Below are 15,383 nucleotides of genomic sequence, written 5' to 3'. Positions count from 1 at the left end.
TACTCCTTCTGATCCTATGTATATAAAATAAAAATAATTAAATTACATAGATAAAAAAAAGTCAGTCAAAATTGATTAAAAATGATAAATATGTTAAAATAATAATATCTTTTATTTTTAATATAAGAATTAGTTGAAAATACAATTTGATCTTAAATATAAAACATCAATCCACTTTGTTTTCAATATTTATTCATTTTGCTCTTAAGTAATCCTATGGTGATTGGGCATGTTAAGGAGTTACTATCAAAAGATGATTCAAATATACATGATTAATAATAATATTTTATTAAAGACAACATTGATTTATTACAAATAATTAACTAATTAAATTAATGTTTTTAATATCACATATTATATATTAAGGACTAGATATAGTATATTTTATTTTCTAAAAAATACCTTTATTTATGTGGGGAGAGAGTGAACAAGAGCGAATGAGCAGGACAGATGAATGTGGGGGAGATATTAATTAATACTCCTCTTTTTTTAATTTATAAATGACTTTTAGCACTTTTTCATTGGAAAAAAAATCTTAAAACTTATTAACTTTGCTTTAAAATTGGGAAAACTAATTTGGCAGTCCTTATAGTTATCTTGAGTTTTGAATTAGATCCCTACACTTATTTTCTTTTTTACCATATCCTTCAAATTTGTTCAGTCAAATGCGTTACTCCTTAACGTTAAAAACTGTTTAATAAGAGGTAACAACGTTAAAAAAATCCGTTACGCTAACTAGGCATCACATGTAAAAATTAAAATGAGTTTGAAATTAGTTTGTTCTCATTCTCTTTCTCTCTCCCCCCTTTATCCTCCCTCTCTCTCCCTCTCTCTCCCTTGATTCCAGACCAAGCTACAAGACCCTTCCTCACTGTCCTTTGCTGCCTACCTTCACTCACATTCATCTCCTTCTGTCCCTTCGTCAACATTTCCCATTGTGGTATCACAAAGCTTCTTAGTAATATATTTAACATTCTGGATTTGAAGTGAATTCAACAAGACCAACTTGAGTGAGGACTGAGTATAAAAAGGGGTAAGTGAGTTGGGGCCAGAGAATAGCATCAAGTTGTTCGCCAACGACATCACCAAAGCATAAGCTTTTCATTTAAGCAATCACAGCAAATTCAATTCTCCCTTATTTCCAATATTGACTGGTGAGTTCACACAAGTAGTATTGGTCAGAGCAAAGAGAGTGAGACCAACACTGAAGGACATGTGTACAAAGCCGTTCAAAAGTGCTCGTAAGAAAGGTCCCCGAGAGGCGTGGATTTGACAATGGAGGAGGAGGTATGTGGTTTGTAGGATAAAAGGATGAAGGAGGACGCGCCGGCTTGGAATAGTGTGGTCTAGTCTTGGTCGAAATTGGTTGGTGAGGTTGGGAAAAGTGATGCTGCCGAAGTGAGTGTCCGAAGGTTCCAGTTTAAAAGAGCATATTCAAGATTGGAGTTAAGGCCTTGTGAAGGAAGAGAACGTTTGAGAGAGAGACAGGAAAGGGAGGAGAGAGAAAGAGTATGTCTATAGGCTAACGGATTCGTTAACGTTGTTAGCTCTGATTAAACAGTTTACTTTGAGGATTAACGCATTTGACAGAACAAACTTGAAGAATCTGATAAAAAAGAAGATAAATGCAGGGACCTGGTTCAAAACATAGGATAACTAGAAGGACTATCAAATTAGTTGTCCCTTTAAAATTTAACAAATTTTTAAGTTTAGTCATTTTTAATTAATATATACAATTTTTAAGAAGGCCACAATCTAAAAAATAATAACTAAAGGATAAAATAATATATTTATGTTAAAATTATGATATGATGTATAAATATGACTAAATAAAATTATCTCTGTATATCTTATAAATAAGATCAGAGAAGTACAATGAAATTAGATATAACTAATTGGGGGCATGGCAAAAAAATAATAATAATTAATTGGGCCAAAAATATAAAAACTTGATTAAAATTTTAGATATTCTTTTAAGTGTTTTATAAATAGAATGAAGCGACACAACCAAACAATTTGCTCATAATTAGTAAAGTAGGAAAATTGTTTTGAAATGACCCAAGTCACATATAGAAACTCAACAACGAGGTATACTGTAATGTTTTATAGGAAAATCATTGTAGAGTCTCAAAGGAGGAATTTTATTACTGAAATCTCCTATGAAAGATTCAAATAACTTTAAAATAGCTAGAAGCCTAACCGGGAGAAGATTTTCAATGTGCAATGACGAAATTATCCGCATTCGTTACAAAGAACAACTCCTAAGAAAATCATTTTAAAATAGTTTGTTTTCTCTTATGATGCTCCCTTTCGAAGTAAAAATCAAGTGGGCTTTCCATCCATTCTCTTTTGTTATTATTGCGTCTCATTCTGTCTTTCTATAATGTTCTGTGTCATTTTATGGACTAATGGTTTATGTATAACATCAATGCCAACCCCACTAATGGTTTTGGTTTGCACATATTCCATTTGGGTTTTTAGGTCTGGATTGCTTTGCTTCAAACCACAAATCAAATCATATGGAATGGCTCATCATTAAAAATATTCGCCCTAAGCCCTCCATCTGCTACCGTTTGGTCCCAAACTCCAACGGGCGGATTTCATTGACCCATTCGTTCGTATATCATATCCAGTTGATGCTTTGGATCCACTCTTCATCGACAAGTTTTCCGAGAAAATCTGAGACGCAACGAAGCATTTCTTGCGTACCAATCTTATTAATAAGGGGGGAAAAAGGAAGTTTGGTCTTAATTTATAGGACATATCCGTAATTTCTTAACCATATCTGCCAAAATCAGTCTTCTTTGACTTGGAAGTTTTCGGCTTTTCTCCCATTGGGAGTTGCACAAGGGACCAAATCTTAGACAACTGAATGTTAGAATATGGACTGATCCACCTTTAGGTGGATTAGGCCCAAACCATCTAAGATGGGGTCCGAATGCAAAGTAAAAACAAAAAAAAAACCTGAGTTGTTAACTGTAATATTCACCATCCCTTTCAAATTTGCATGACGGGAGTGGAGAAATTTAAGGAACAAAAACTGAAGGCAATTTTACAGGATATACCACTTCTTTGAAATCTCTCATCTTTCTCCTCTGTGCTTTGCTGTATATTTAGAATTTGACTCCATTTTCGTGATCGGATCACGGGTGGGTACTAGAAGAATCTATTTGCATTCCAGTTAGGACCCGAAATCCCTCACCAACAGACGCAAGGAGGTCCCACTCAAATAATTATGAGCATTAATGAGAGCCACCTGTAACATATAGGACGACCTTTGAAAAGTCAGTTCATTCTTTTCCAGCGAACTCTTATCAATGAGCAACTACTGGTCATTGCCTGGGAACTGGGAAGACAATATCTACCCACATGAGGCTGATCTTCAATTTTCAACCTTATTAAAATGTTATATAATTATGTACAGTTCATTATCTAATATTTTTAAATTATAAACAAAATCATTTTAAAGACTTCAATTAAACTAACAGAATATAACAATTTTTTAAGAATTTAAATTAACGCCATAGGAGTAACAGTAACATTAGATGTTAGGAGTAGACAGAACCATATCTTCGAAAGCTAGTCTTCTTAACTCAGGCGCAAGGGACCAAAATAAAGCCTAGAAAACTAGCATGCACAAGGAGGCCCCACTCAATAATTATGAGCAGTAATGCGATACACCAAATGAGCAAATTATGGTCTTCCCAGGCAATGATCAGAAGTTGGGACCATCTTTGAAAAGTCAGATCATTTTTGTCCAGTGAACTCTTATCCATGAGCAAATTATCGCATCTAGTAAGATCTTCTTATAGTGTCCAGATGTCGGAGAAATATCTGTAGTGTCTGATTTCATCCATATACAACACAGTATCGTCTTTCTTTAGAGCCAGCAGTTCTTCGATCAGGTTCTTTATCTGTTCTCTTGTTAAATTCTTTTTTTCTTTTTGGGCCAGAAATTCATCATTTGATGACTGTTTATTCTATGCTCTTCATGTCTTGATAATCACATGTTCATAGCCTTTCCATTTGGTGCCGCTTGGTTAGGCTGAAAGCCAGCCAGAGGAAAAGGAAATTGGCCTTCCATCCACTGCTTAGCTCGCTTGGTATGTTCATGAGGGTGTTTGAATTAGCGTTTCGAATGTGATTTTACAGTGTATGAGATGAGTTTTATTTTAACTTGTGTGGAAATGTTTCTGATAAGCCGAAACAAACAACCCCACGCCTGAGTTCATGGCAATGGTTTTGATCTAGCTATGATACGTTGCATAATCCCTTTTTTCGGTTTGATATCCTTGGTCCCGGATGAAGATAATGAAGGAGATGTTTTTTTTTACCCAGATTGGTTAAAAGCATGTTTGGTATTTCTTTTTCTTTTTTTTTTTAAAAAAATTATTTTAATTCATTTTTTTCCTTTTCTTTCCTTTGCTCTCTAAACGTCCCCGTTGCCGAAAATTTTCCCTTCCCTTACCTTTTTTCTAATTCTTCCTATTAAACGGGCCTTTATTCTTGTAAAATTAAAGTTGAAAATCTTTTCGAAAGATTTGTGTCTGTTGACCTAGTTTTCTTATTCAAAATTATGTTAAGGATTAAATCCTGAAATTTTAGCTTATGAAAACACAAGATCTAACATGAATAATACACTTAACAAAAAAAATTCTTACCTGGGGAATTCAGACCTAAAGTTGAAGTCAACTGTTTTCTTTTCAAGGTTCACACAAAAACATGGCAAACATTGAAGCTGTGGATGAAGCAACTCAAAGGCAGGAAGGGAATGGTTCCCAAGAGAATAGGATCGAACGTTTGGCAAGAGAGATTTCTATAAGTCTAGAAACTCCACGCCCTCCTTTGACATTCAACTGTTGTATCTACAAAACTCCGGATGTTATTCGCAAACAAAACAAAGCAGCCTACTCTCCTAATGTTGTCTCAATTGGGCCATATCACCATGGAAAAAGTAAATTGGAATATATGGAAAAGTTCAAATCGACATATGTCAAGAATTTCCTTGAAAGAGTTCGTAATGTTGGGTTGTTGGAGGATTATCTGAGAACCCTGACAGGATTGGAAGACAGAATAAGAAAATGTTATGCGGAGCAAGTTAAAATGAGCAGTGGCAAGTTCTTGAGGATGATTATAACCGATTCGTGCTTCATATTTGAGTACTTTCTTCGGTTAGATTCGAATCAGCAGTGGGCAGTTGAAGATCATGTATTACTAAAACCATGGTTGGTAGGAGCCATATACGTCGACCTGATATTACTTGAGAATCAAATTCCATTCTTTGTTTTGAAACAACTGTACGACATGGCATTTCCTGAAGGGTCAGGAATTCCCTTTACGGATCTTACCTCGAGCTTTTTTAATGATCTGAAAGTGAACGTGTTAGAACATAATGCCGAAGTAGTGACCGAACGAGTGGAGCACTTCACTCATCTAATAAGAGAGTTTTTCTTGCCACCAACTGACGAGAGACTCGAGTGGGAAACAAGTAGCCAGATAGTGGAACATTTGCCCAGTGCTAGTCAGCTGCATGAAATAGGGTTAAAGTTTAGGGCAGTGAGAGGGAACGGCTCAATTCACTTACGCTTTGGAAATGGTCAGTTGGAAATGGCACCCTTTAAAGTATATGATGACATAGAAATACACATTAGAAATGTGATGGCATTTGAACAATGCCACTATGCTGACAATCATTATGTGAGTCAGTATATGTTTTTATTAGATTTCCTTATAAACACTGCTAAAGATGTGGAATTGCTGGTGGACAAAGGCATTATCACTAATGCGCTAGGCGACTCCAAGGCAGTAGCTACAATGGTGAACAGCCTCAGAAAAAATATCATAACACCAGGTGTACACTCTCATTACCATGAAGTTTGTTGTCAAGTAAATAAATTTTATCGTAGCAGGTACCACAGATGGTGCACAAATTTGAGACGTGACTACTGTGGCACCCCATGGAAAATTGTTGGTTCTGCTGCCGCCGTGTTACTCATTGTCTTCACTTTTGTTCAAATGCCATCACATTAGAAATGTGATGGCATTTGAACAATGCCACTATGCTGACAATCATTATGTGAGTCAGTATATGTTTTTATTAGATTTCCTTATAAACACTGCTAAAGATGTGGAATTGCTGGTGGACAAAGGCATTATCACTAATGCGCTAGGCGACTCCAAGGCAGTAGCTACAATGGTGAACAGCCTCAGAAAAAATATCATAACACCAGGTGTACACTCTCATTACCATGAAGTTTGTTGTCAAGTAAATAAATTTTATCGTAGCAGGTACCACAGATGGTGCACAAATTTGAGACGTGACTACTGTGGCACCCCATGGAAAATTGTTGGTTCTGCTGCCGCCGTGTTACTCATTGTCTTCACTTTTGTTCAGAATGCTCTGTCATTTCGGTTAGCTGAAGTGGCTAAGTAAATCTAGCCAGCTATTTCTTTCTTTCTTTCTGTCTTTCTTTTTGGTTTTCTAGCTATTATGTTATGTGCATTTCAGCATTGTCATCGTCGTCAGTATTGGCTTTTCTTTCATTATCTATATCTCTATTTTCATTGTGATGTTATGAATTCTAGCAGACGTCTATCTTCATGGATAATGTTCAAATGACGATTATGTATTCTAGTCTGTAGCTTTAGCTTTTCACAGCTTTGAATGTACTGTTAAGATGCAAATTTGTCCTTAAAGTTTTCATTCAAGAGCTCTGGACATCAGGAATTTTTTTTTTTGTATAAATTTGCTCTGAAAGTTTAAAATTGTTATAATATTGCATCTTATATTTAAAAAACTAATGCTGATTATTAAAATAATGATGTCGACTATTAATATTTTTAATGACAGAGTGTAACATTATATTGCTATGATTTTAAACTTCTGGGTCAAATTTACATAAAAAAGAAATTCCTAATGCTTAGAGCTTTTGAGTAAAAAATTTCGGGGCAAATATATACTTTAACCCTTGAATATTCACAATGGTTGTTTCAGATGTTTTATGTTCAACTTCTATATTTATAATACAATCAACGCGGCCAATAAATAACTAATAACATTTTTTACCATCCAAAAAACCTAGTAACTTGAGCAAAACAAAGTTGCAAATGCTGTGTAAAATAAGGTCCGTAATTATACTATAGGGTCTTTTGTAGACATATGTCACTATTTAAAAAATTTCGCCCAATTTAAAACAAACCAAAACATGCCAATTTGGATTACATTCACTCTGGCATGGAAGAAAGCTAAGATAGAGAAGAAAAATGATTACAGTCAAGAAAAATAAGTTACACTTTATTCATAATTTATAAATAATATAATCTAATTTTATTATGCATTAATATTATATATTATTATTTTTTGAATATTATTTATTGTGCAAATATATTTCTTTGTATATTATATTATATATTTTTTAATCATAACTCACGTATTCATTATATCATAAAAAGGAAATATATCCTTAATATGAGGTTAAAGTCAAAGCAATATGTCTTCTCTAATCAGTTAATTGGATGAACGTTGTGGTACTGGTTTAGATTGGTTGGATTTCAAGTTTTATTTTAAGACAATTTTTTAGCTAGGCACCTTCTCCTACACTAAAAAAAATTGACTTAGTTGCTGCTGAAAGCTTTCGACAGCAAAAAATCATCGCCAAGTCATTGCCATAGTAATTGCTGCTAATACTTTTCAACGATGGCTTACTTTGTCGCCGCTAAAAGACCCTTCAGCAGTGACTAATATGTTTGGGGCGAGTATTTGGTGTTTTGGTTTAGTTAGGATTGAAAACCGAAAAAATCAAAACACCAAGATGAAGCATTTAACAACATGGAGCTGAACTGAATAATATTATTAACAGAGATAAAACTGAACCAAAATATCATTACAAAAAAATTGACTTTTTTATCACCTCTAAAAGTATAAAAATCGCTGTTGAAAGGTTTTATGTCACCGTTAAAAAGTTATTACCGTAGCGACTGTGGCTGATAGTAGCAACAAAAAAAATCGCCGCTGAAAGTCAACTTTTGTTGCTATGAAATTTGTTGCCGCGACGGTGGCTTTTTTGTTGCTACTGAAAGTAGAGCCGGGAAAATAGGTCGAACTCATCAAGCCGACCCGTTTAAGTTGAGGGTCGGGGTTGTAATTTGAGGTCTTCAAAAGGAATTTAGACTTAAAAGGACTAGCCTTGTAGGGCTCAAAAATAAAAAGGCTAGCCCGTTTAGGTCTGCCAACAATAATTTTTTAATTTATTTTTTTTTTCTTGACCCTAATCTAAGTCCATAACATTTTACACGCTCTCCCTCTCTAAGGTTTACTTTCAGTTTTTCACTCACTCTCAACTCACACCCCAATCTCTAATGATATTAAAATAAATAAAAATATATTCTCCATATCCTAAATAAGATTTCAAATTTGTATTTATTTGAACCAACACTTATATATTAAAATAAAAAAAATATATTCCCCATATTAAAACAAAAAATTTAATGATTGAATCAACAGATACATAACAATTTGTATATATGTCATAAAATTTTAATAAATAAGTTAACACTTTTTCTATAGTGACTATATCATAATTTTTACTATATATTTAAATAGAGTTAGACAAACGAGCTAGACAAAACCAAAGAAAACCATTCGGAACAAAAGCAAAAAAAAAAAAAAAGATGACATAGTTAGCTCATTAAAAGCATACTATGGATCAATCCAAAGTGCTAAGATATTTCAGACTTCCCATAAGATTATGCAGCAAAGTGATTTTCACAATTAAAGCCTAAGAAATTATTGATATTTTTAAAAGTTAAGAAGAGCCTATTATTAATAAAGCACAATCAAATATTCTTACAATTAATGATAGTGTTTATCCACTTTTTTTTTTAGTGAAAATGTTTGTCTACTTTTAATGAAACTTTTGGATGTTAATATCATTGACTTGTTATGTTTAATAGATGTTTTAGATTTTTTGTATGTTGATGGACATTTAGATATGATGGTCTTTTATATTTGTGACTTAATTTCATTCATATTTATATCTTTTACTAGTAATTTCATTGGTTTATTTTTATTTTTTGATAAAATATATGAAAAATGAAATTTATTTTAAAATAGGTCGGAAGCCCATGGGCTGGCCCTGAGCCCGTCTGCTTAAGGGTCGGGCCTAGCAAATTGGGGTTTTTTTTTTAAAATTTTGACCCTGTAGGGCTAGCTCCTTTAAGCCCGCCAGCCCTGCAGGGCCAAACCGGCCCGTTTTCCTAGTTCTAGCTGAAAGTGATGTTGGAGAAAAATGGCTTCGCCGACACCACATCATCACCACGTCACCACCTTATTGCCATGTCACCATCCAAATATTTCAACTTAAATGTATCTTCTTCAAAGTTCAAACTAATGACCACCTTCTTGTTGAATTTAAGTGTTTTGATGATAACAAATTAAGTTTCGAAGTATCTCTGAATATTTGTTATATTAATTGATTAAGTGTTCGATCACTAGTTAATTGAACATATGCCAGATAATTGTCAAAGTATTTTGTGTCTATTTACAATTATGATTAATCGATCACGTGATAGATAATTTACTGTGCTTAATAACTTGTTAGATAAATAGATTGATCAATCAATTGATCAATCATTGGTATAACTGCTTAATATAAGATGTTTCAGGAAATCATCTATCACTTGATCGATTATTGGTTGATCAATAAGCTGTCAGGAAAAAGGTTTAACTTCTTTGCTTATAACAGAAGGTGTATCAATCACCTGATCGATCAAGAGGGAATCGATAATGGCACAGATAATTGGTAAGTTTCCTTGACTCACTCACAGCTTTAAATTATCAATCATATTGTCGATCATTAGTTTATCAATAATTTATTTGAACATTGTTTGACAAATCATTTTTGGTTAATCAATAATCTGTTCTATCAAACTCTTCCTGTTATATTCCAAAACAAAGTTTTCATAGACAATAATTGATCACTTAATCAATTATCTATTAATTGATTATTTAATCGATCATCGACTTATCTTTATGCATGACTGTTCAAGTCTTCCTGAACTGTTTTTCAGATCACTTGTTCAATCAAGCCTTTATTGATCAAGTGCCAGATCATTATGTTTAAAAGATATTTTCACGATAACATAGAATTATCGATGAACTATTTAATCAAGTATTGTTCGACCACCTATTCGATATATAAATCAATTCACCTCTTTGAAACTGTTATTCACGATTATCTATCAGAAAGATTCTTCATATTATCTTTAAGCTTTTCTTAGCCTTCATTAATCATGTTATTTCTTTTAGAACAACACGAAGGCTTATAAATTTAAAATGAATAAACCTTGCACAGAATTCAAAAGTACTTTCCTTTCTAAAATTTCTTTGTCAGTATTTCATCATTTATCGATCACTTATTCCGTAATTGGATGATCTATAATGAACTCGATAAATGAATTCATATGTTAAGTATATCTCTATCTAATTAATCAATGATGTTATCGATCAAGGGGTTATCGATCAAGACATCAATCTAGTAAGTTTATCTTACTTTCTGAATATCTGATGATTGATTTTATATTTTTATCTATTGTATAAATATCAAGAATCATCACCTTTTCTATTATTCATTTATATTTACCTGAAGAACAAAGCTTACTTATGCTAAGAGACTTCTACAGATTACGAAGCATAACGGATAAAATTATAGGCTTAAACCTACTGTGTTAGAAACATTTATTACGAACAACCATTGTAATTGCCGAGCACACACAAGCGATCTTCCAACGGCTAGAAGCTCTTCAGTCTAATAGATAACTGTAATACTCCAACTACAAATGGCGCGAAGAGCATTGAATGAAGTATTGAATAAGCTGAGCTACCATCTGTTGAAATTTCCTGTTGCATTCAATACTCTGTTTTTTGTACCGAACTTCAATGTTTAAAATATATACTCTATGAGAGAGTCTAAAATTTCTTTTACTCAAATTTGTGAGTTACTCAAAAGTGTGGACTTTTGAGGAGTTGTAACCTTACGGGTAGTAAGGGAGAGTGATTGAGAGAGACTCAGTTGCTGTACTGTGGCACCAAGAGCCTATTGAATCTTGGAGAGTTAGTGCAAAATCAGTGGTGCTTTGAGGACTGGACGTAGGTCAAGTGGTTGAGACTGAACTAGTATAATCTCCTGTGTCATTGCTCATTTGTTCATCCTCAGTGAAATCCTTCTTTACTTATCCTTGTTGTTATATTCAGTTATTGATTTTATTAAGTCAAATTTTTTTTTTATTTCACCCAATTCACTCCCTTTTAGGTGAAACTGCTACTAACACTTCTTTCGTGTCCAATCTTCTTGCCATTGAGCTGGATTGAATTCACTGATTAATATTGTAAAATAAAATATATATTATCATATTATACTTTCAACGATAACTTTAGAAAGTCGTTGCTAAAAATCTCAGGCTGAATGAAAATCCTAAACACTTTCAGTGGCAATACTAATAGTCGTCATTGAAAGTCAACTTTCAACGATGGTGACAATATTAGTCGCCATTGAAATGGCAACTTTAGAAAGTCGCTACCGAATGTATGCCTTCTAAAGACATTTAGCGGTCTCACATTCGGTGGCGACTTTTTGTGTCGCCGCTGAAAGATACTTTCAATGACGACTTTTAACAGTGACTTTTTTGTTGCCACTAAAAGTTGTCACTGAAAGTCTTTTTTTTGTAGTATATTTTGGTTTGGTTCAGTTATACCTAAAATTATATTAGTATGCGATTTGAAGTAGAGGAAGTGAGAAAATAAAATAAATGTAGAGATCTAGAATACCAAGTTCTCCTTTTTTAGATTCTTGACCCTGTGCTTGATCAATTAAAGAATCAAAGGAGGACTTGTGCAGAAGAGGGAGGGATGAGATACTAGCTAAAGGCAAAAGAGAGAGCGGCAAAAGAGAACTAAATGGTAATGCTAACCAGTGATGAGCTGACCATGATGAAGGAAGAGATTGGGATTAAGAAATGAAGGAAGAGAAGGAGAGCGAGATTGATACTATAAGGGCAGTGGGAGTAGGAGAGATGTGAAAGCATTATTTAGGTTAGCTTTTCCTTCCCCCTTAAACGCAACGTACAGGTCATGTGCGTGTATATATATTATTAATATTTATTAAATATAAATGTAATATATATTGCAATATTCATTAAATATAAATATATTACATATAATTTGGTTTTGTGATTTTTTTTTTAATGACCGAACTGAATACCGAAAATCAAAATTTTAAAAAATAAAAACAAAATCTTTAACCAATAATTGAATTAACCGAACCAAAAAACTGAAAATAAATTTGCTTCGTTTTAGTGTTTGGTTACAGTTTGATTTTGCTCACTTCTATCGCTACTGAAAGCCATTTTTAGCGACTCAAAAACCCTTTTTGTCACACTAAAAGTGTCACAGGAGAAAAATAGGACCACTGCCAGGTGTCGCCACATCATAGCTGATTGTGGCCAGGTCACCTCCAGCTGGCCGCCGACCACGTCACTCGCCACCTCACCTGTGCCACATGTTATCACTTCACTACACCACTTCACCTATTAGATATTATCACCTTAAATAGGGCTTTTTTATAGTTCAAACCCCTATATTCTTCCTTTCGCATCCCTTCTTGCCATTAAACTGGAATGAGTCTAGTGATAATTATTGTAAAATTAAATATATAATAATAATAATAATAATAATAATAATAATAATAATAAATTGAAATATGACACTGAAACTATCCTTTAGTAGCAATTAAAAAAAGTCACCGCTGAAAGTATCATTTGGCAATGACTTTTGGCTATTATATCAAATATTATTAAACATTATTACTATTATTAAATATTTCTATTTGATTTTCTTATTTTATTAAAATATTTACTTATAATATCTATTTAGTATAAAAAATACAATTCACACAATATTATTTTTATTATATTTTTTCTAATTATTTAAACAACTATTTATATTTATATTTATATTTATGAGATATGAAAATAATATATAAAAATAATAAAAAATTAATTATAAATTTTATTATGATTATTTAACTCTCTTCCTCTCTCACACACACATAATTACAATATCTCACTCCTCTCTTCTTTCCTCTCTTTTACTCTGATGTGCACCACATTATCTCTCTAACCCTCTCTTTCTCTTTCTCTCTCTCTCTATTACAATAACATGTGAACATAATTTATTTCGTTATAACAAATCATATTAATGAACAAATTATTGTTTAAACATGATAATCTTTTTAAAAAAATTTAAATTTAAAATAAACTTTCTGCGCTAAAAAAAGAAAGTTTCCAATAAAAATAACCTTTGGTGGCGATAAAAAGTCGTCATTGAAACTACACTCCATTGAAACTACCCTTTAGCAGCAATAAAAATTTAAAATAAACCCTAGCTTTTGTTGTATGTAGTTTACAGCTCTGATTCTGTTTTGGCATATATGTTGGCTCTGTGATTGCAATATAGGCTGTTGATCGAAAAGTAGCCCCCAGTTTTTTCAAAAAAATTGGTTGCCTTACGTGACGGTTATTTGTTATAACCATCACATATCAGTATCATATACGTGATGATTATGAAAAACAAATCGTCATGTAAAGATACCCTTGCAGGTCACGCGGCCTTATTAGAAAACTTAAGTAAATGACCTTTTTGGACGTAGAATCGAAAAATTTTAGACAGTACGTGACCGTTTCAAATTGTCACGTGTTTGGCTCAAAGAATATATGGTCCATCCATTAGTGATGGCTATCAACTGTCACGTATGACCAAAAGTAATAGACATATATATCACCAATTCTGTAGTGCTCTTCCTTTTCTCGTTATCTATATTTTTTATATTACTATTAGAAACTGAATGTTTTAGCACCCAACACATAGTAACTGATCTCCAATGCTTAGAGATTATTCTCTGCATTAAGTGGGATTCACCGCCTAAAAAATAGTTAGTTAGTATCTAGTTTGTCGCTAATTTCAAAATTTTGTTATTAAAATTACCAGCGAAATTTTGTAATGAAATTTTTTCGTCACTAATTCTGTCACAAAAGAATAAGTGATGGAATTTTTGAGTTGCTAATCTTTTTGCTAATTTCTATCCCAAAACAATTTGTGATGAGATTAGTGATAGACTTTTTCTATCGCTATTAGTGATTATATCTTTCTATGTCTAACTTTAATGATAATAATTCCAATTTTGTGATGCCGCTAGTGACATAAAATTTTCATTATTAATTTGTGTTAAATTGCTTGTCATAGAATTTTTCGTCTCTAATTTTGTTAGAAATGTTTTCCATCCCAATTTTATTGCCAATTTTGTCACTAAATTATAATCTTATTATTTTAAATTATAATCTTATGATAGTTTATATAATAACATAATTAACAATGTAATTTTTAAAATATATTTTAAATTACAAAATGAACTGATATATGCACACAGTTGGTTCTACAATATTAACTAGGGCATCATCGCCATTACTAATCTCATTATTAGATACTTATTGAGATAGAACGAAAATTTTCAGAAAACTCATCTTATGTTTCGTTAAAATCCACTACTTTTGTGCTTTAATAATAACTAAACAGATAATACAAGAATATTAACTTTCTTGTGAAAATGTTCCATTGTGAATTGTTCATTATAATTGAACCGACCCTTAAAATATCCTTCCAAATCCTGGAGGCAGAAGATCTATGGTCTAGGCTAGGATATGCTTGAGATGTATATTTATCTAAACAAAAAAGAAGAGTCACTGATAACTTTCCAAGCTTGTTTAGCTAGTAGCGTATGATTGGAGACGTTAATGTTATAATGAAATATCAATCCAATTTAAGAAAAAAATGTTAATCTAAAATTAAATTGTTTCTAAACATTACAACTCGAAATTACTTAAAATTAAATAATCACAAGCTCTTGAACTAAAAAGATAAATGAAAAAAATCACTCCTTTATGATTTTTAATTACTAGTGTAAGGCTCTCTTTAGCTTCCTTCAAGCTTCTCTTAAGTTGTTTTCCCAGCAAGCTTAAGCTTCCATAGAAATCATCTTTCCTCCAAATTTGTCTAAGTAAGACACGACCATAATGGAGATGATATCAATTAACGGGTGAATGATGAGGGGAAAAAGATGGAATATTGGTGTCACAATGGGTAAGTCCCTTGAATGAATGAAAAGGAGATGACCACATGACCCGGGAATAAGTGTCACTGAATTGCACTGGGAGAAGTAGTTACTTTGCGCTATAAAATTAATGTAGATTAAATATTATATATGCACAAAAATAAGGTAAGAAATTGTAAATTCTCTAAAGATTACCATTCCAAAAATTTGATAATTGATTTT

General features: G+C 32.5%; 2 protein-coding genes across 2 annotated transcripts; both read left to right on the top strand.

Annotated features, from left to right (window-relative positions):
- The first annotated feature begins 4,722 nt into the window (after positions 1–4,722).
- LOC114754812 (UPF0481 protein At3g47200-like) lies at positions 4,723–6,030 on the top strand. Its single transcript, XM_028943647.1, has one exon. The coding sequence runs from the start codon at positions 4,723–4,725 to the stop codon at positions 6,028–6,030; it is 1,308 nt and encodes a 435-aa protein (XP_028799480.1).
- Positions 6,031–6,037: 7 nt separating this feature from the next.
- Positions 6,038–6,433, top strand: LOC114754811 (uncharacterized). Its single transcript, XM_028943646.1, has one exon. The coding sequence runs from the start codon at positions 6,038–6,040 to the stop codon at positions 6,431–6,433; it is 396 nt and encodes a 131-aa protein (XP_028799479.1).
- Positions 6,434–15,383: the final 8,950 nt, after the last annotated feature.

Source organism: Neltuma alba, unplaced genomic scaffold (assembly GCF_004799145.2).
Source record: "Neltuma alba isolate B1F8T4 unplaced genomic scaffold, ASM479914v2 tig00010192_pilon, whole genome shotgun sequence".
Taxonomy (NCBI): domain Eukaryota; kingdom Viridiplantae; phylum Streptophyta; class Magnoliopsida; order Fabales; family Fabaceae; genus Neltuma; species Neltuma alba.
This window is presented reverse-complemented; position numbering and strand designations above follow the sequence as displayed.